The sequence below is a fragment of the Patagioenas fasciata genome, chromosome 7 (assembly GCF_037038585.1).
Source record: "Patagioenas fasciata isolate bPatFas1 chromosome 7, bPatFas1.hap1, whole genome shotgun sequence".
Classification (NCBI taxonomy): domain Eukaryota; kingdom Metazoa; phylum Chordata; class Aves; order Columbiformes; family Columbidae; genus Patagioenas; species Patagioenas fasciata.
The window spans coordinates 37705130-37727829 of NC_092526.1; the positions used below are offsets into that span (position 1 = coordinate 37705130).

Genomic DNA, 22700 nt, shown 5'->3' on the forward strand with positions numbered 1-22700 from the left:
CTGGAGGGTTTACATCCAGGGGAGGGAAGAGAGGAACAAGGACAGAGGGAAATAAGGCGAGACATTCTCCGTGGCAAAGAGCATGTGCGCACGTGCCTCTGTGAACAGAGCCAGAAACACCCTTCTTGCATCTAACGGCGGAAGGGTAAACTGGCTTTTAGGTCAAAAGCAGCAATACCCAAATATATATGCATGTCTGTATGTGTGTATCTATACCTAAAAGGAAGGGAAGAAGGAAAGGAGGGCTGCTTTATTTATTTTTATTTACTTATAAACGACTTTATTCATATTTGCTCTACTTTTTATTCTCTTTTCATTCCTAGAAAAATTTCTGCAGATGAAGCCTCTTAAAATCGTAGCTTGCTGGTTTGAATATCTAGGCTGCGATCTATCTGTTCTTTATTTTTGTACTCTGGATTGAGGGATGTGAAGTATGAAAACTCCAGTTTAACAGAGTCTAGAGATTAAATCACATTGCGTAGGTAAGGTTTTGGCAGAGAAGCAGACAGTGCTTCCTAACCGGTACCAAGAATGCAGAGAAGAATGGGGTAGGTTTTAATGTAAGTTTACTTTTCTTGTAATGAATTTTAATGACAGTTTTCACAACTGCTTCTGTGATTCATAAGAGAAAATTAAAAACCTACACCTTGAAACTTATATGACAATGCTGCTAACATCTTGCAGCTTCTGGCATTATCTTGGAGAACCTTTCAGTCCTGTTTCTATGCCACATTGTTTTCCTCACAAAATGTATTTTAAATATAAAACATTGAATGTTCATTGCTTCTTTATACAATTTTTATTCATTACCTGCTGGAGGCAAAGGGCACGGTTTTATATAGAATCCTCATTGAATGTCTTATTTTGCAATTTTACTCTACTGTACGTATTTCTCAATAAATTATTTTCTTTCAGATGCAGATATTCTGCTGGAAAAGCGAAGCGGGGCTGTTTCCTCTGTGCTGAGTTTTTTTGCTGTGAGCACAGCCAACTCGTCTGGCTTGGCTTAGTTTTGTCAGGCATATTTTGGGAATGGTTTGAGAATTAATTCTGTTTTAAAGACTATAATCACCTTCTTGGCCCCTGAAACAGGTTCAGGATTTTTGTGCCAGACCAGCAATAAAACAGCTTTTGCACGCGTCAAAGGTTTGTTCTAGACAAGCAAAAAGATGGTGGAGATAAAATCTGTGGCTTTCTTGCACTCTCTACCCACAACACAACTGATTCAAAAGTAACTGCAACTTGTCTCTCTCTGTAATGACGGTGCCGCCCACGGTGCACTGCACAGCTGCATGGTTGAACTCTGTATCGCTTTCAGGTGCCAGTAAAACCCTTGGTGTTGGTTACCTACGCTCACAGATGGCTCAAGGCTTCTCAGCAGTGAAGGCAAAAGTTGTATTTGAAGGTCACTGCGGTTTTGGGGACTTCAGAGATCAGTGGGATGCAGGGATGGCAGGTACAGCTGGGAGGGAAAGGGATGTCTGTCTCTGCCCATGCTGCTTGATGGGTTCCCTTGCAATTCCTACTTGTCCTTCTGCTTCCTCCCTCAGGCACGGGTAGCTCTGTGCTGCAAACAGACCCTGACTCTCTGGGCTCAGTGGAGGTGTCACCAGCCTGGGATGCAAAATGGAGATGGAGGAGCAGAGGTCAGTGTATCAGAAAGTGCCACCTTCATTGTCACCACTTCTCTCCATCACCTATTTCCAGCTCAGGTCTGACTCTCCTCCCTGTCTCCCCCTTCCCATCCTACTCTAATTTCTCATTCCTTTTCCTGTTGCCTCTCCCTGTCATCTCCCACTCTGCTCCCTCATCTCTTCTGATTCCCAGACCAATCCTGTCTCTCCAGTTGCCTGCACTGGGCACTCCCTTCCAGCCCACGGGGACAAACAGCGGCAGAGCTGTCCTGTCCAGAGGATGGCCCATGCTTGGCAAATTTGATCCCTTCTCATCTGTTTCCACACTTGCCAGGTCGATCTAGGCACCTCTGCACCCCTCTGTAGGGCAGAGCCACCAAGCGCAGGGAGCCAGAGGCCTCTGGGGCTTTTAAATGTCTCCTGGGAGGCTGCAGGATTATCCTCATACTGGCATCTTGCTTCCTGAAAGCCGCCCAAGTAGCGCAGCTGTCACAGCCCTCACCCCTGAGCTGCTGCTGTGCTCTGCACCCCAGTAATGCTCCCAGGAGACCACTGCCAAGGCAGAAGGAGCACCTTCCAAAACTGTGGTCACCGAGTTTCCAGCTTTAATCACAGAATGTCAGGGATTGGAAGGGACCTGGAAAGCTCATCCAGTGCAATCCCCCCATGGAGCAGGAACACCCAGCTGAGGTTACACAGGAAGGTGTCCAGGCGGGTTTGAATGTCTGCAGAGAAGGAGACTCCACAACCTCCCTGGGCAGTCTGGTCCAGGCTCTGCCACCCTCACCATGAAGACGTTTCTTCTCATATATAAGTGGAACCTCCTGTGTTCCAGTTTGTACCCATTGCCCCTTGTCCTGTCATTGGTTGTCACTGAGAAGAGCCTGGCTCCATCCTCCTGACACTCACCCTTTATGTATCTGTAAACATTAATGAGGTCACCCCTCAGTCTCCTCTTCTCCAGCTCCAGAGCCCCAGCTCCCTCAGCCTTTCCTCACACGGGAGATGCTCCACTCCCTTCAGCATCTTTGTTGCCCTGCGCTGGACTCTCTCCAGCAGTTCCCTGTCCTTCTGGAACTGAGGGCCCAGAACCACTCTTTATACAACTTCAGCAAGAGAAACTGAGACATCAGTGTTCTATTTGTCCAGTTTTTAGCTATGAGTGCAAGCTGTGACTTGATAACTAACTTTTCTCTTTGTACTCACACAAAATTTTCATCTTAGAAAGACTACATTTTTTCTTCTCCCTGTTCTACTGACTTTTCACTTAAATATCTGCTATTTTGAAAATTACTTCATCTACCATAACACTCATGCCTGAATCTCAGCACACTCTGCAACTCATAGCTCTGATCGTACAAAGATTTATGCTTGCGCATAATCTGGAGTATGAAAAGCAGTGTCATCAGCTTCAGTGAAATGACCCACGTACCTCAAGTTAAGTACCTGTGTAAAACTTTCAAGGAGTCCTAAATCTCTGGCAAGGAAGTGCTGCAGGTGCCTTGGTGAAATGCAGCCTCAGCTGGTTGGACCTGGTACCTGCCACACGGCCACAGAGCAGCTCGGGTGTTACCAACAGCAAGCGAACGGCTCCGAGATGAGACAAAACCGCCTGAGCAACTTCAGCAACAAACATGCAGTTGCCTAAGCTGAAACTCGTCGAGACAACATGGGACTTGTCTCTCGCTCCTCTGTCTCTACAAGTGAAGATAATGCGCATTTGAGAAAGAATCAGTTTAAACCCAGTGATGCTTTTTTCTACAAGACAGCATATAGCTGTTAGTTTGCTTTTCTTTAAAAAAAGTCACCTTACCAATTCTGATCCGGCCTGATCGTGCATGATCTCCTAATATCAAATCACATCTGCGGTGGGGATGACTTTGTAGATACAAAGAAGAGGAACACTCAACATACAAACGCATAATCATATATAGTCTTAAAGCCTTTATTTTAATGCAAAATAAACCAGGTAAAATTTATATAGCCATATGTAACAAAAGATCAAAAACTTCGAAGTGGTACTAGGAAAAAAACCTCTCAAATTGTGTGTTGAATTTCTCCCCCAAATCAATCATGCATGACTTTGAAATCAGCTTCACTTAAACACACAGGTACTGTCAGGGTCACAAACACCTCTCTCTCCCCCACAACAACAGAACAGTGTCTTATAAAGCCTTCTCTTCCATGCAGAGATAGTGAACAGTGCTTCCAATTTGCACATAAGGCTTCGAGGCTCTGCAGAACAAGCCGGGGGGAGAGCAGAGGTGCAGGGCGATTTGGAAGTGCAAAGCAGCCCCTGCTGGGAGCAGTGTCAGGATGTGGCCCTGGCAGAGCAGCGGGCAGGATTCACTCACAGCACCGACTCTCATAAACACATCTGTGACGGCTGGGAGAGGAGGAGGTAGCACAATTCATCTGTAAAAAAATTAGGCAGCATGTGAAGCTATTTCTAGATCAGGAAGCTGGAGTGAATTGGAATTCAGGGCTGCATGCACTTTTCAAGGCAGAAGCCTTTTTTTTTAATGCTTAGTTACCCTTTTTTTTTTCCCACAAAGGGCAATGGATATTTCTTTATCCATCCGAGGGGTGACTTCTGCACCACAATGCATCACAGTGGTAATGTCTGCTTGCAGGCCAAGATCATGGCTCACTAGTGGGTGGTCACTCAGAAAATCCACAGGCTCTTTTTCTACCTCTTAATCTTTCAGCCGCTGGGCCCACGCCAGAAGCAGCACAAGAAACCAGAGCTTCCAGCCCTTGTCCCCCGTGTCCCCTCTCCTGCTCCTGTGTACGGCACGCTGCTCCTGCGGCAAACCCCAGCACTGGACTGGCACGTTTTGGATAAGGGAGCGCGAGGCAATTACGTGTCAAGAGCGTTTCAGGCTCACGATTTTCCCAAACATATGGACATATGGGGAAAAGAACAACTTGTTACTTAACGGCTCTTTTGGATTTTGCAAGTGTGTATTTTCAACCGTCAGTTGTAGCACCTCGTGAATTCTGCACGGTACATATTTTTCCACAATATGGTGCTAAAATCATACATTTTACACTGCAGAGAAGCTGACTATATATACTGTAGTTACACATTATGCTTTTTGAAAATACCGTACCTCTACCAGATATTAAACCAGCTAATGGCAATTTTCTCCCAGAACAATGGCACCAGAGACTGAAGAGATGCTCTGCAATACTTTTTGGTCTTGTTCCCTCAGCTAGGTCGCCTGTTCTTCTTCCTTAGCTCCTCACCTGTAGGATGCATCCAGGTATTATACTTGTAGCACTTCTTTTTTCTCTTTTGGAGAAGCTCTGTACTGATCTAACAGTAGAAGCATCATTTAATAACCTGTTGGGTAAGATTAACAGCTCAGGTGGTGTTCGTTTGATCTGTCTGCCTCGAACAAGTGGAGCCGATGCAGTCACGGGGAGCTGTTAAGGAGGGATTCAGGTTACGGGGAGACAATTGCGCAGGTCCTTCCAAGGCTATAAATAACCCAGGAGCTGTTTCCATCCAGATTTTATTTGGCCCTGGCTCTTGAAATACTGTAAATAAACTCTGTTCACTGTGCTGTGATGCCATTTGAAGGGTTAGTTGAGAGTGATTTATAAAGGCAGTAGCTTATATTCAGAGCTGCTCCTAATTGTGGCCTGGCTTGATAAAGCCACTGTCGCAAACGTATTAGTTTCTTTACAGCTGGATCAAATGTATCACTGGTTATATTTCAAGGAGGGAAAGGAAAGTATTTTAATTTGTTTTCGCTTCACTTTCAGCACGCCTTCATAACACCAGCGGCTACCCTGTGGCTGCCAAGTCCCGGCTGAGTATCCTACAGCATCTAAAACTCTCTGAGAGAAGTACAAGGCTGCGTACAGCACGTACGCGACAGGCAGAGTTTCCTTGGGGAACGCGGCTTATTTACAGAGGGTGCCGAGAGACATCCAGCTTTACACCCAATGCTCCCTCCAGAGGTTTTTCCCTCCTACATTACTAGGGAAGAGGGCAGAAAGAAATGGAACAAGAACCAAACACGCTTCGTAATCGGCTGCATTCCTCTCCCTCTCTCCCTCCCACCAATGCTTCCTCCTGACTGGATTTAGCGCTGCGCCGGCCCCTGCCCCAGGGAGCCCAGCCCTGTATCTGGATCGCCAAGATGTTCTTCTGCCCCCTTGACAAAGCTGTTTCCTCTGCCCTGCTTCCCAGCTGGGAGAGATGGGTGTGAACGCAGATGCTCCATACAGCTGCAAGTGCCCCCGGGTTCCAGTCTCTCACCAGGGACAGCAGCACAGAAATGTTGGCTGGGGTTAAATGCTACTTCTCGTCGGGGCCGTTCCCCACCGATGTTGCTTCAGGAAAGCAGCGGTGCACAGATCCATCCTGCCCCGCATCTTACGCACCTCTAACGAGCCCTTTTCCCAGGGATATCCGCTAAAGAGACACACTCCTAGCAGGACAAACCTTCCCGGTGATATTTAATACCTGGGAGGTGACCTATGTGATTTCAATCTGTCACATACCGAAGGTGTCAAAAAGACATCAAAGAAATCCTTGGCCAGGTCGTAGTCTCTCCCTGATGAGAGGAGCCCAAGCAGCTTAGTAACGTTCCCGAAAGGCAGAAGTCAAGGAATTAAGGCCACTTAACTTCAGAAAATATATAGAGAGCGGGCAGACTCCCCCATGGCTCTGCTGCACTGCTGGTCCCCTCTCCATCCCGCACCTCTCCTTGTCGCTCTAGTTGTCCTTCCCTCACCCCTTGCTGTGAAAATCCCCTTTCTCCACGGGCCTAATGACCTCTGGCTGCAGGAACTCGAGTAGTTTGGCACTTGGGTGACAGAGGGCGGTCACCACACTGACGGGTGCGTTATGTGCATTATGGAGTCCGTGCCCACGGTCACCTCCTCAGCTACTTCTCAGAGGCCAGCTCCACTGAAACCCCAAGAGCGACACTTATTGGCAGCAGCTGAGGATCCTACCTCCACGGTTTACGTTTAAGGAGCGCACACTGCATAACTAAGGAACACAAGCACACACACGCACATCTACAGACGCACACTTCTCGGGTGGCTGGCTGCCCAAGCGTGGCAGACAAAGCTTTCTGCCTTACTTCAAATGCAGCAGGTGCAATGAGAGGAGAATCTCGTTACACAAACTGTGAAAAACGAAGGCTACGAGATAAATGCTGCCACCACCAAACGGGAAGAGGAAGACAGAGGCCAGATTACAAATCTGGAACTGCAGCATCCTTAAATCACAGAGTTGCTGGTCTGAACGTGCCTGGAATGCGGCCGCTGCCTCGGGAGCAGTCCCTTGTCAACTTGGGATCACAGCACTGGATTACACAAGATCCCCAGCTCTGCATGATGTCCATACTGTATGCTGTGTTCTCACATGATTGCTCTACAGCAGCTCTCTGAAGCAAACTCTGGTGTCACCACTGCCCTTATACAGACAGCTACGTACTGTACAGGTGTAACTGGATTCAGTAACTAGCCCTGAGGTGTATCAAGTGTTGCGCTTCATTTTCAGCAGCCACTTTCTATTTTTAAAAGGGATTAAAAAACACTCAACTGTCTGGTACCTCACATACTCAAAACACATCGTACCTCACATGGCTTTAGTCCGCCTGTTAGAAAGCACCTACGCTGAGCCCAGCTCAGTAAGAACGACTCCGGGTCTCGTGTGCCATTCTTACAGGCAGCTACGCTTGGGAACAACTCTACAAGGATGATGTCTGACGGGATCTTCCCAGGCCGTGCTGGTAAGTTCAGTGTGTGGCTATACAGCTGCAGTTATGGGGTTCTTCTGCCTGGGATCCTGTTGCCTGTATTGGTACTGGTCTGGACTGGTTCCACGGTGTCGGACAATTTCGTTGTAAGCTGGTGCTCGGTGGGACGGAGGAGGGGAAGGCGGCACGTCCTGTCGGAGGGGTCCTTTATGCTGGTTTGTGATGGGCTGGGCTGGGTAGTACTGGGGGTACCTCAGTTCTGCCACTCTGGTGTCTGGTGCGCGGATGTAGTTCCCCTTTGATGGGTGGACAACAGGCTGCCCTCCTTGGTAGAACGGAAGATCTCTCTCTTTGTATATTACCCGTGGCCCTGTTAAATATTCCAGTGGCTCTGCAGGTCCACGCCTGAGGAGGAAAAACATAATAAAGCACATAAAAAAGCAGTCTACTAGCCCAGCGACACATTATTGTACTCACAATCTATGTTTACTTTGGGAAAGGAAATGCCACCTCAAGCATGACAGGTCCAGATGAATCAAAAGAACTTCTGAAGGATAACAAGCCTCCCACCTGCACGCTACAAAAGTCTGTGACACTCAGGAGGCTGGAGGAAGGGTCCAGCGCACATCACAGCCCTTTTACAATGGGGGAGCACTGGAGCCCTTCGGTTCCCAAAGTCAGCCAGCCTCCTGCGATCCATTTGCCATAATGGAAACAAAGGTCCTTTAAACAATGCATGTTTGACTGAGTCTTATCTAGCCTGAGGATAAACAGATGAGATGGGTCTGCAAGTCTGCAAATCCCATAAGCTTTACATGCACAAATATTCGCGCTTTCCAAGCCATTTGCCACTATTTTTTTCTCCTAACATGTCAGACTGTAAAACTTTCCAAAACACCATACCTGCAGAAACTGGAGCTCCTAAAAGAAACACCAGGGATGTCAGGTCACGATACCTGTGTTTAATGGGCAAGCTGCCAATGGGATTAAAAAAAAACCCCAACAACTCCTGTGATCTAGAAGGCCTGATATTACAACAGCCCTGTAACTTATCTGCATCAGTATGGATTTGATAAGCTCTAGTTCACGTGAAACGCAACATGTGCACAAGTCATCCCTGAGGATGTGCCATGGAGCCCTCTCTGTAGCTTTCTGCATCTTAATTCCATGATTTGCACTAATGAAGCATTGATATTTTTCCCTAGTACAGGTTAACGTGCAATACTTTTGAAATGGCAAAAATAATTGTTCTTACAGACATGTCACCAGAGCATCCCCAAAAGTTCAACTCAATTAGGAGTTTTTGCCAGTCTGATTGCAAATGTCTCTGCACTTTGGGCAAAACCTCCCATTGACTGCAGAGCAAGCTTCTCCGCGAGCGAGAGCTGAAGGAAGACAGCGGGGTTTTGACCCAAAACAGGGGCTGAAAGTATAAATCAATTACACTTGCTCTGTGTCTTTGGGACTGAACTCATCAACTGTTTAAATATTCTTTGCATAGATTTATTAAAGAAGTCATCATTTTGGTACAGCAGATCAGGTGTTTGCAATCCGTCAATGCTTCTCTTTTGTTCACACAGAGGTTTACAAGCGTGCTCCCCCTTCCTTAATCTGGGCTCCCACACTCCACTGGAACTTGTTTTGCATGAAGTAAAACAAAACATGTGGTTTTCTGCTGCACTCGCTTAAGCCCATGGGCTAAATCATGGACATAGGCAATGAACAAACATTATCTGCCTTGAAATGAACCTCCAATTCTCCCCCTGGAATAACTTAGTGCAAATGTTTCCTGTTTAAAATGGAAAGAGCAAAAGGAAGAATTCCAGGCCTTGGACTTTTAGGACCCTACACTCTCCAGAGACTTTTTGCTTTAAAAACAGAACATTACAGAAGACAGGCACTCACAGCCTTCCCCACCTGGTGAGACAGTCCAGACAAAGTGCTGAAGGGCTTGAAGCCACCCTCTGAGACACTAAAAGGACTCCTAACCGCATATACCGAGACAACTGCTGTCTCTGCTCACACACCTACACCTCGCGACTAAGCCTCATTTCCACGGCAGCTCAAAGAGCTGCTCCGTGTATTTGTATTCGAAGATCTGTTTGCTAGTCAGCCCCATCACACTCAGCTTTTAATTCCTCTGTGTGCAAAAACGCGCTCCCAATCATAAAATGCGCTCCCAATCATAAAACGTTTCTGCGATGGTAGGAACTGCTTTGTGTCAAGCAGCAAACCAACAGGAACAAATGTCAAACCTACACCCACCGCCTTTTAATTGTAGGATAATGCTCAAAATCCTGTATATTACATTTTTATACGACATCCTCATCAGCAGCTATAATCAACAAAATTCTTGTGGATCACATTAAAAAGCGACTGAGCTTGGAACCTGACCCAGAAGTCACTGAAGAGCCAGGTAGCTTTTGGACTGAGCTCTAACTGCAAAATCAAATCACTCTAAAATAACAAATTCAGGATTAATTGATACCAAAATGACTCTTGAGAATGCGACTGAGCCAGCAGCATCATTTAGCGAGCCTTCAGCACACAGCTCATCCCTCAGCTCACATCAGAGGTCTGGCTGCTGCAGGAAAAGAAGGGGAAACAGCCAAAAGAGCTGTTTCCAGGAAAGCTCAGCCGTGATCCCATTGTAGGAGACAGCGTGACACCGCTGCCACTGCTGTGACTGTGCAGAGCGTTGTGCGTTCAGGTAGTTTTCACCCGAAACTGCACAGTGAAGATGAGCCTGAGCAATCAAAGCACGAGCATGCCAGACCTGGGGCACGCACCCAAGCTGCTCGAGCTTGTGCCATCGAGCCTTCACTGCTGTCACCTGCACCACAAAGCTCATACCATCTCCAGTTGTGTAGGCAACCTGCAGAAAGGAACATGCATGAAGGACAAACACTTCCTTTAAAAAAATATTCAAAAAATAAAGAAATATGTAAGCTGCTTGCTCTCTTCCCTTCTCTGATGGTGAAGCACCCACAGGTGGTATCATTCTGGAGCATCTTCCCCTGAGTCAGGGCTTAGCCGCTGGGAGGAGAGGTTGTACACACAGACAAGGCTTGAATCCACTCCACATGGATCCTTTAGGAAAGCCCCAGCAAGACAGAAGGTATGTGAGGTTTTTTAGCAGCCTTGGCAATAACACAAGCAATGACCTAACCAATGATTACCAGAACTCTCACGTGAGTAAAACCTTGCGAAAATCTGGTAACTGCCCCAAAGGCTGCACCTGGGGCAGCATAACCAGGGGGAAATTTAGTGACAAACATCCTTGTGGCTGCACCGCGCTCCCCAGCTCACCTCCCCTGGTCATCCCAGTGGGCATTATGTGTGCACGTACACATGCTACAATGACATTTTTCTTCCCTTTCATGACCAGCACTACATGTTGAAGCCAAGTTATCATCCTGAGGATTCATTCTTCCCCACCTACCAGCCATGCCTGGCAAAGTCTTCTTGAGGAGCTGCTCACAGAGCGACCAACCAGCCTGGGGAGTCTGCGGGAGCCTCTGGCATGAACCTCCACCTGATAACTCTTAAAATACAGGAAAAAACCAGCCCTTCCCTCCTCAAGTGTGTCAAATTAACCATCAGAAAGTCAATCTTTTTAAGGTAGAAGAAACACATGCAGATACCAGGCTCTGGCTGTAGAGATGTCACATCAGAAGTAAGTCTGGGACACTGGGGGTGGCTTCCAGCAGGAAGAGCAGGGCTCCTCCAAAGCAAAACCATTTTCACTTGATAGCTCATTGTGTAAAAGCACGTGCCGTTGTCTATCCTTAAAGAAATTGCCGCAACATCTCAAACCAAACACGTTTACCTTGGCAGCCCCTTGCAGATGCTCCGCTTGTTTCTGCAAGAAGCAAAACAACCGCTGCCTTTTCACTCGGCAGACGTTGCCACCTCCGAGGAGGCTCTAATGAAATTCTCCCTTCTGTGGCTGTTTTTGTTGGCTCCCGATGAGTTCAGAGTTCACAGGGCCACATCACACCTCCCAACTGACCCACGGTTTGGGGGTCAAACCAATAACCTCAAGTGGAAAATCAGTGACCCAGGGGAGTGATCAAAAATTCACAAATTGGGTTAAGCAGGTCCAGCCACTCCTAAGGAGTAGGCCAGGAGCGTGCCCTCTGAGAGGACATGCTGAGCAGGAGCTGCTCGGACCGTCAGCTGTTTTCCAGATTTCTGGCCAGTTGTTTGACCTGGTGGTCCAGCGAAATTAATGGCAGGCAGCAGGTAGGGAAGCTGACACAACATCCCTGGATGGGACTGATCTCAGAGCTCAAAAGTGTTTTTTTGCTGATAGTTTGGCTCTGCTGGCTCCCACTGGAAGATGCATCACTGGTGTGGGTCTAAAAGCAGAAGCTGCTGCTGAAGGAAGCAGTGGAAGCAGCAGCACCAGGTTCAAGAAAGGAGTGGAACTGGTGGGACAGCGTGAAAACGCACTCTCCAAAAATGTCATGGGTAAGGTGCCCCTTAAAATGTCCATTTTGTTGTTAGGAAGTGAAATCTGACCTTCCCCTGCAGCAAAATTATAGATCACACGCAGAGGTAGCCGCAAACAACCTTCATATGCTGGTTAGCAGCTCGACTGGTTTTTCTTCTAAATGATTAACCAGGTAAGAACTGCGATCCATTTTGAGCTTCAAGAGCACAAAGTAGCCTTGGTCCAAATAAAGCAGGTAACTTGTGACTGATGCTCAATTAACAGTAGATATGTTGTTATTTTTTCTATAACAAATAAAGCTTGAAGTAGTTTGTTTTTCTATCCTTGCTTTATTTACCTTCCAAGCACAAAGGATATAAAAACTAATACATTCTGGCTTTGCTGCAGAATTTTTAAGAGCTTCTAGGTTTATTTAAAGCTGAACCAAAGGATTCAGAATACTTAAAAAAGGCTTCTTTTAACCCAAGTGTAATTCAGTCATTGAAGTCAAATGGGTATCTGTTGGTCTCAAACACCTAACTAAAACATTTTTTTTGCTTTCTGCAGCTCCCATTTTTTTTTAAGCCCCCATTTCAGTAATTCTTCAGTTTTGGAGAATCTCACAGCGTAGACTGGCCTAAATATCTGACGCTTCAAAAAACAACCAGAAAAAACCCATTTCATTTCAGGTTTACTGTGTTTCACTGTTAACCCCCATTTGCAGGTCACCTTTAACATCAGCCATGAGACACATGCTTGGGTTATCTGAAAGGAAAGGAAAGCAAAATGACGGTCTGGCTGTTCACGCTGTGCCACATCATGTTGGGGGTTTGTATTTCATCATGACAAAGAGTTTTTCTTGCCTCTGTTCTATGAGGAGAATCACAGAGGTCACCCTCCTAGTACCTGGTAAAAAGCAAGGAAGGGAATGCTCTCTTCTTACATCACTGTCTCCTCGCTGTTGAGGGAATATTTTGCAAGGGATATAATCTCACATGAAAAACTGCCTTCTTACTTTGTCAGGGAGTACTTCTTGAAATAAACTTCAAAGACAGCCACAGACTAAGTGGCAAATGGAAAGCCCACATTTGGCTGCAGTCTCTTTCATGTCTAAGAGAGACATACAGAGACTCTGGGTGATGGCATCACGCAGCTCAGGCTGTGATTAAAGAACAGGAGAAAGCAACAAGGTCCTATCTGTGTCCAAATTCTCACTGAAGAGCTCTATTGTATGCATCATGATAGCAGGCTGTTTGTTCTCAGCCAGGAGCACCTACTTTTAAAGAAGAAAGGAGAAGTAGATGTAAGAATTAAATTATGCAAACAAACAATCTTACAGTATCAAGTACATTACACTGTGTCTTTAGAAAGCTCTTCTCAACATCCACTAAAAACAACTGGCTGAAAAGACCAGGCACTCCCTGTCTCTCCAAACACAGCATTAAAGACACTGCAGTGCTGTTTCTAGTCAGTGCCACTAAGAACTTCTGTTGCTTAATATTCAATGTGCACATAACTTTAAAAAAAAAAATATATAGATATTTTAAAAATCACTGCAGGTTTCAAAAAATCACTGCATGACTCTGAACTTCATTAAACTCTGTCTCTGTATCTTAATAGGTGAGATACTCCTATAACAAATACTTTGCTGTTTCAGACCAATACTTCCTATAGCCAATGATGGGGTTTGCATTTAAGAAGCCGCAGGAAATAAAATTTGGTGTCTTAGCGCTGGAAGAATCTGCAGCACAAGAAGTGCTCGGTGGCTGCTGTCTGCCAGAGGGGTTTGTAACTCTCGGAAGAAGGCAGATGTCTAGCAATGTCATACTAACCTCAAACACACCACACACAGACTATTTATGGGCTGAGCTGGTGGAGGTGCTTTCTTCTCTTCTTTTATCAACAATGCAGGGCTAAAAAATCAGATAATGTAAATGAATACAACCCCTGGCTCTCATGTAGCACATGCCAGGCGGAGAGAGCTGTTTTTAGTTTGGGGTCTGTGTTTGGAATTCCTTCAGTGTCAGGTTTCCAGTTACCAGACCCTCATCCCCGGGCCAGGCACGACTGCGGTTGGACTGGATTAGCAGAATACTCTGCAATGTATATTACATAGCTTTGACTTCTATAGGCTTTGCAGACCCATAAAAATAATGATCATTTCATGACCTGTGTTACTGGGAGTAGGGGGAAAGAGCACAAAAACCTCTCTCCCCTTTTTAAAGAATTCATGTTTGTTTTGGATTGGGAGCAGGAGGGAGCCATACACGTTTGTTTGAAATTCAAGCAAGGGTACATTTCAGATGCAACGCAGGCAGGCCTGGTTCTCTTGCCTTGCATGCAGTTTTGCCAAGTTTAATAGTGGCCTTGACTGGCCTGAACGTAAGAGTTTTTATCTGCATAGTTTTTCTTTCTCCACAGTACTAGGGCTTGGAATATTTAGAAACAAACAGCAAAAGCACCACAATCCCAGAAGGTAAGCGCATAGACATGTTTACATTACTCTAGTGGACAGTTCTTAGCAACTGGAGGCTTCCCACATCTAGGACGAGCATAAAGTTTAGTCAGAGCCTAGCCTTCCACGCAGAGAAGCAGTATGCAGAAAGAACGCTAAGACAGAAAAAAGTAGTCTGACAGGTTTAAAACTTTACTACAAGATTATAGAAGATTTCTTATGACAGCATGAGCGGTCCATTTTGCATGCAAACAAACTGATTGTTCTCAATCCCCAATGGAGCAAACTATGTCACAGCTTGGATAACACCAGAATTTAGAGTGCCATTTAATTAACCCCCCTCCCATCAGTAACAAAGACATAAAACATTGTTCTGCTCCTTTGCTCCAGCATTAGTTTATTTTCCACAGCAGATCTCAGACCAGCTTCTGATAATCCCATCCTGCAGGCAAGGCTCCCCTTTCTTTCCTTCCCTAAATCCAACCTACACATCTAGGAACCGCAATAATCAGGATTAAACCCCTCAAATCGACAGCAACAAAACCCTGAATATGCTAGCCGGCGACTCTATAAATGCCCAACAAGCATTCAAAACAACTAGCCCAATAATCCTTCCTACTCAATTCCCCACTTGTTTTGTTCATATGCTCTCAGGCATGGTACATCTCTTCTACCAGGAGGCATAAAATAAAGTAGCACCTATTGAACAAGACATCGCTATTCTGTGATCTCTTCAAGCTTAAAGGGATCTTAAGGAGATTGGTACTTGAAGTAGCGAGTCATTACAACATGTGTCATTTCATGTGTTACTCATTATTCAACACAACATAATACCGTGTGAGTCATTAACCTCTTGGCACTGGTAACCCACTCTCAATGCTGAGCAGTCATGCTTGTTGCTCAGGAACCCCCATGCTCTGTCGGGGAGAGAACTGGAGGAGATTTTAAGGTCCCCTTGGTCTTTTGTTTTGCACATCAGCAGGGGCCAAAAGCTCTTCCTATCGACTAAAAGAGTTCCTGACCTTTGGTCTCTTGCGTCACATTTCTGCGATTACGCTAGCTGAGTTACATTGGAGGGGAGAAAACTGCTTTTTAAAGGGCGTATGCATCTTAAGCCAGCAAGAGCTCCTTCACTCAAGAGCAGACAAGCAATGAGAAGGAGAGAGACGCAGAGAGGAGAGACCAATGCTGGTCCCAGCACAGCAGCAGCACGAAAGCCAGAAATAATATCCAGATCTCTTTGCCTCACCCCAACCTCTGCTGCACGTCTCTGTTTTTGGAGGCTATCAGGGTAGAAACTAAAGGTCCTGTGGTGGTTCAGGAGATTTGCATTTGATTTAGAAGAAATTCTGTTGCCAAAGTCAGAACTCCTCTTCAGAAGGAAACAAGCACAGGGCTCGGGTGCCAGGAGGAGCACGCTCCCCATGCACAGCAGCCCTGCTCTCCACGCCGCTGCTGGAAAGCGCTTTCAAAGACACACAAACCCAAATTCTGTTCTCATTTTTCACGTGGAATGAATTTCAAGCACGGTGGTTATTCAGCTGTGCTGTACAAACGATTTTCAACAAATAACAGAAGTCATTAAAAGAATCTTCCTAAGTAATAACAACCTGGGCCCAGGTCTTTACTATTCAGCTGCTGGGATCTTAACACGCTGCCTGATCTTTAGTGGGCTAGTAGAAACCTCTAAGAAGTGGTTATTAATGTTATTACCAAGCTTTTAGGCTTTTTTTTAAAGCATTTCTCATTTAAATTAAAGCATTCTTCGCAGTGTTTTCTCCCATTGCCATGATGAAGCATGGCTGTCAACTCTGTCTCTGATGGCACACTAGTAACACCATGCTTCAATAAAAAAGGAAAATGATTTTGGAAACGGATTGTAGCTGGTTATTTTTCCCTTCATTTCATTTCTTTCTGGGTCCAGGCATTCTGTTAAACTCACTGTCGCGTGTTTTTCCCCCTTTGCAACAAAGGCAAAGCTCAAGATCCTGAGGAGAGCAACGGCAAGAGGGACCTTAAAAACAAGTGGCTCTTATTTCTTTCTTCAGGCAGTGTTTCAGTCCCCGTTGTTCCCCTACTGCTCATGTACCAATTTGCTCCTAAGCAGCACTAACAGCCTGTAAGTATATCCTCCCCCCTTATATTTTCTTTTGTTATAACCATTCATTTCTATACAGGCATTAGATTATAGATTTCCTGGCTTGCCGCACTCCATTAACACTCTGGTAACCACTCCTTTTCCAGCCAGCCATTAAGCACCACCTTTAATAATTGAGATTTAAAGGCTCAGGGCATAATAAACAGCTGAAATTATAACTTTGCAGCTGCCTCTACAGAAGTGTGTAAATCTCCAGATTTGGATAGGCAAATCAGTTAATTACGTCTGCATTAAGTCACAAACTTTGCGGGTGCTCTGACAGCAGATGTCCTGAAGTCGAGCTTTAAATAACAAGGGTCAAACCCCTAAATCCCACCGGGCTGGGAGAGATGGAAACGTCGCACCCGGTGCCCGAAGAGCGGTAGCGCTGGCTGCAGCTGCTGCAGCTCGCAGACGGCCGCGAGCGCCCTGCGATTGCAGCCCGTTCCAGCTGTGTTTATGCTGGCTCCTTCCTTCCGAGCTCCTACAGTTACACCAACAGCAGTGCAGCTGTGGCAATGGAGCGACCGCCGGCTGGACGCGCTCTACCTGCTGCTTGTGGTGAAGACGACCCTTGTTTTATCGCCCTGAGTTTCCCACCCGCCGGCACACACCGGTTGCTCTGTCAAAGCGGGGCCCTGCAAGTTGAAGTATTAGGGAGTGCAGAGGAGGCGATGAAGCTGGTGAGGAGCAGCTGAGGGAGCTGGGGCTGTTCAACCTGGAGAACAGGAGGCTGAGGGGAGACCTTATCGCTGTCTACAACTACCTGAAAGGAGGTTGAAGCATGGAGGGGATTGGTCTCTTCTCCCACGTAACAAGTAACTGTGGTCACTGAGTTTCCAGCTTTAATCACAGAATGTCAGGGATTGGAAGGGACCTGGAAAGCTCAATCAGTGCAATCCCCCCGCCGGAGCAGGAACACCCAGATGAGGTTACACAGGAAGGTGTCCAGGCGGGTTTGAATGTCTGCAGAGTAGGAGACTCCACAACCCCCCTGGGCAGCCTGGGCCAGGCTCTGGCACCCTCACTGAGAAGAAGTTTCTTCTCATGTTTAAGTGGAACCTCTTGTGTTCCAGTTTGAATCCACTGCCCCTTGTCCTACCATTGGTTGTCACCGAGAAGAGCCTGGCTCCATCCTCATGACCTTCACCCTTTATATATCTGTAAACATTAATGAGGTCACCTGTCAGTCTCCTCTTCTCCAGCTCCAGAGCCCCAGCTCCCTCAGCCTTTCCTCACACGGGAGATGCTCCACTCCCTTCAGCATCTTGGTGGCTGCGCTGGACTCTCTCCAGCAGTTCCCTGTCCTTCTGGAACTGAGGGGCCACAACTGGACACAATATTCCAGGTGTGGTCTCACCAGGGCAGAGTAGAGGGGCAGGAGAACCTCTCTGACCTACTCACCACCCCCCTTCTAATCCACCCCAGGTACCATTGGCCTTCCTGGCCACAAGGGCCCAGTGCTGGCTCATGGTCACCCTGCTGTCCCCAGGACCCCCAGGTCCCTTTCCCCTACACTGCTTTCTAATAGGTCATTCCCCAACTTATAATGTTGTCAGGCATTGGAACAGGCTGCCCAGGGCAGTGGTAGAGTCACCATCCCTGGAGGGGTTCAAAAGGCGTTTTGATGAGATCCTTAGGGACATGGGTTAGTGCTAGATTTGGTTAGGTTATGGTTGTACTTGAAGATCCTGAGGGTCTCTTTCAACTGAAATGATTCTGTGACTCACCTCGCCCCTACCTGTGGCTGCAGAAACACTGCAGGGATGGCCCCGAGTCACTACTGGCCAGTGTGTGTTCAAACCTGGAGAGAATCAGAGCTGCCGGCCGCTGCTCTCTTCAGGGACGCGGGTAATAAGAGGTTAACCTCTGGTCCTGCCGCCTAAGTTCCTGTGCTCCATCTCGGCATCAGTTATCTCCCTGTTGCTGCATTTAAAAATACTGTATGTAATTAACTTTTATCAGGTTGTTAAGCAGTGTGCTGAAGTGTGAACTTATCATTCAATTGTTTCCTTTATTTACAGAGTCCCTGCCATTCTCTGAGGCAGCTGCTTGGGACAGGCTGCTGACTTGCTCAGATGAGGAGGGTTTAGCACACCAGCTTCTGGTAGCAGAAGCAGATTCCGGAGAGGTGAGACACAGCCGTGAATCTGCTCGGTTCCTCAAACACCCCCTCAACATGCCCTGCAGAACAGCTGTGTGTGAGTGACACATGCACGGCACCCATACCAAATACATCACTGTAACGTTGCTTTGAGACCTGAACCACACAGCAGAGAAAACGCACAATACAGCTTCCAACCGCTGTAACCCAGCCTTATGGGCACAGGTACAGTTTTAACTCATATATATGGCACTAACTTTAATGCCTACAGATATACACCGGCTATGTGGTCCATCTACAGATGAAGACGACATAACTGCTGATCTTCATGCACTTCTGTGCTCATTTCTGCCCCTTCCACTTTTCATTCGCTGGACTTAGTTTCTTTAAGAAAAGCAAATCTGGAAGCCAGCGCACATCATGTTAGGTTGGAGATGAGAGGACATGACAGGAGGGCAAGAGGCCACTTCCTCCACTGTCCTCCTTGCCTCCGTCCACAAGGCCCAGGCTTGGTTTCCTGGAGCCCAAGGCTCCCACCACATTTTTTTTGCCACTTTCCCCTCCTGGCCTGGCTACAGTTCTCTTCTTTGCTTTCTTCCACAGCAGCACCAGCCCTGGCAGTGCCTGCAAGGAGTCCAAGATGATGTGAGACGTCATCAGATCTATGTGAATTTCTTCCATACATTCGCAGTCTTGGGCAGCACCATGCATCCAGCATGATCCCTGGGCATCCTTTGCTCTTTGAGAACTGGTGCAATCATCAATAACCCAGAAATATGTGCATCACCCCCAACACTTGTAATACAGGAGATACGCAGCTTCTGAACAAATTTCTTCTTCACCATCTGCACACTATGCTGCATGCCAGATGACAAGATAAAATTTGCAAGAGCGAAGCTATTGGAAAACAGCAGCCTTCTAGAAAGAGCAAGCACAGCCTGTGGCAACACAGTCACATCAGCTTAGTCATGTACCTAGAACAGAAGACATGAGGACGCTGAAGCTGGAAGAGGGAGCACATAGCAGAAGGCAGAAAAAAATTGCTTAAAGAGAGACTGAAACACTGCGTCCCTGCGCAATGGGAAAGCGAGGCCAACAGCTGGGAATTAGTGATACCTTACAGAGGTGACAGCACAGCGGTTGGAAGACAGAGGCAGGCCAATATTGAGATGAAGAGAGGCTTTGGACAGCACCACCAGGTACGGGCTTTTATTTTGTTTGAACGCATATATCCATCATGTGTCAAAGGCTAACACATGTGGTAGAGTCTCATGTGCAAGACATGATGCTGTCAGTAGCTTCAGCTTCCATTATAAGGAACATAATCACAATCAGAAGAGGAGACTCTACTCTGCCCAGGAAGGCTATTACGTGCTGTCAGTGAGAAAAGGAGAAACAACAGCATTTCCCAATCTGAACCTGGTAAGAACCTGGCAAAGATTCCAGACAGCATGTCAGTTTGGCTAGGGAAAAAAAAATAAATGAAAACACTCTCTAACTTGAAACAATCTTTTACATAATGAATCAATCAAACAATTATCTTTGGTCTAGTATGTTCAAATCAAGGGAACCATAATTGAAAATAGCAACCAATTTATATAGCTCATTTAAAGCCACAATAAGCTAGGCAGCTGATTCACTAATGAACAATAAAGGTCACTAGTACGGTATCGTTCTAAGTATTTTCAGATTGTGTGGTGTGTGATAGAATTGAAGTGGCAAGTTCATTAAAAAAAATCATCAAGACACCTTGCAGAGGGAACAAAAGATGAAGAGAGATCTCTGCTCTGCCTGGATACCAGACTGAGAAGAGGGAATCACTCGATGCGATGAGGAACTTCGTGCCCCAGACTCATCCAGCCTCTGCGGGTCAATGGAAGCATTTCAATGAGGTTTGGATCAGGCTCTTGTATAGGAGAATGGTATCTGAAAGGGGACGAGAGGGCAGGGAGAGAATGAGACATCTGTATCCTGGAATGAAGTCAGGAAGTTAAGGCCTGACAGCCTTGGACAGCAGATAAATAGCTCGAATATGAGATGTGGGTTGCTGCAATGCCACGCTCCACATGGAGACATTCCTTTTCAATTGTGTCTTTCAGGTGTTTAGTAAAAAAGAGTGATCAAAATGCAGTTAACTTATTTTTCACTTGTAGTGCTCATGATCTAGAGAGCGATACACATATGCCATCACTAAGAAATGAGACATTCTACCAGATAAATAATACACCTCTCCTACATGGATGTTACAGCTACCATTATTAATAGCATGGCAAGTGGGGCAATGTAGCAGAACATGCCCTAAATTGCAGCATCACGTCTTTGACTGTTACCAGAACCAGATGCTTCAGAAGAAGCTGCAGTTGGTTGGCAATGAGCAGTTTCCATAGGTCTTGCAGCATAAAAGCCACTTCTCCTCCCCAGAAACTCACCCAAAACACAGCAACTATTGGTATAATTCTGGGTTTGCAGAAAGATGCAGGTTTCAGAAACACAAAACACTTGATGGCATGTCTGTACTTACAGACGCTGACATAAAAATATAAAAAATCGTAATAGTTAACCTTGGCAAACCTACTATTTGAATCCCATAGGAAAAAAAGCACAATAGAGTAGAGAGCCTGTGGTGAGCTGAGAATAATGACTTTTCCAAACCTCCATGTTAAATCTTTAATGCTGAGTTTGATTTCTCGCTAACAAAAATATGTGTAATTTTACTTCCAGTAAAATGAGATTTTCTTTAACAGAACTTCGCAACACCTCATTTTTTTTAATGATTAAAAAGTAAAAGGCAGAAATTTCATATCATATCAAGCAGCTACAACATAAACTATTACTCAAGAACATTCCAGTTTCTAAATCAGAAAAGCACAGAGCAGCAACACCATCCTAAGGATGCAAAATGATCTCCATATACTAAGGTCCCTTCAAAACTTACAAAACTTGTGGTATAAACTAGTGCAACAGAAAATGAAATGTCTAAGGAGGAAAAGACCAGGGTTAAAGGTTCTGTATTGATTTTTTTTTTTGCACATTGGGATTAAAGTGATTTCAGCTGGGACCCAGCATTACAGATGTAATTATAATTTCCATTTATATTTTTAGACTGTGTACAAAGAAGCGTAATAATAGACAGCTGAACATTTTCTGTTGTCCATTAAAAATGAAATGTTTCTGATGAAATCTCTGCAAGACCAAGGACCACTGCAGTAATCTCTCAATAACAGAGCTTTCTTCAGTTGTTTGGTGACGAGAGAGAAGGGAGAGCTGTCAGCCCTTCACACAAAGAAATCAAACCAAAATGACATTAAGGTTTTTATTCCCCTCAATAATACTAAAGAGATTTCAAGTTTTGATCAGCAACAAGTCTCCTCAAAGTCAGATTATTCATTAAAAAAACCCCTTTCTTGATATTATTTACAGGATATTTAACAAAAAGCACTGATTAAGGCAACATTAAGGAGGCGTTATTTAAACCGCAGAAAACGCAGGCAGCGAAAAAGTGAAATTTCTCTAATTACCAGTGACCGTCTGCCATTCTCTCCTCACACTTTACAATGCAATCTTAAGTCTAGGTTTCCTGGAGGCCTCTGATAGCCAAGCAAACCACTGCTATTGAAAAGCAAAATATATTCAAGGTAAAGCAGGTGCTTAAGTGCTCTGATGGATCTGGGCCTAAAAATTCAAGTCGTAAACCCCAACTCAATTTCAACTGACTAATTGGTCTTGTTTTTTTTTTTTAATTCCCTTTCGTTTCAAACCGACCTGCTCTGTGCTTTCTGCCATAACGTGTGGTGCAGTGGGCACAGAGGGGGCTGCGTAAAAATGCTCGTGACCAGCACGGGTATATCCAGGCAGCCTAAATTCAGCCTAATTCCCTACTCAGTGAGAAACCCAGATGGCTTCAGAGACCCCTACGAGCTAATCAAGGGACTACCAGAACCTGTGTGTTCCTATGTCTTACTCATTTTGTCCCATTTGATTTCAGTTCGAGAACATATCTCTATTACCTCTTAAAGAATGTAAAACAAAGGGAAAAACTGTGACCATACCATGCTTCTAAAATTCCATTCTTTTCATACTGAAGACATTTCAGTTCTCAGCAAGCAAATCCTTCTTTTCCTTAAAGCACAGCATCTCAGATCAAGCCAAAATTCATAACAAAATGCCAAATGAAGGCCCAAAAGCTGGTGACACGGGGTGTGTACAGCAGTA

General features: G+C 45.7%; 1 protein-coding gene across 4 annotated transcripts in view; it reads right to left on the reverse strand.

The window, feature by feature from the left end:
• Positions 1-3563: 3563 nt before the first annotated feature.
• The window catches only part of PARD3B (par-3 family cell polarity regulator beta), a 364942-nt gene continuing 345805 nt past the window's right edge, over positions 3564-22700 (reverse strand). For 2 of the 4 annotated variants that reach the window (XM_065840472.2, XM_065840471.2), the window contains one exon: positions 3564-7762. In XM_065840472.2, coding sequence (XP_065696544.1) covers positions 7408-7762 — 355 coding nt within the window. In that variant the 3' untranslated portion in view covers positions 3564-7407. Of the gene's footprint in view, positions 7763-18114; positions 18311-22700 lie in introns of all 4 variants that reach the window. The other 2 variants (XR_011740105.1, XR_011740106.1) reach the window with 2 other exon arrangements.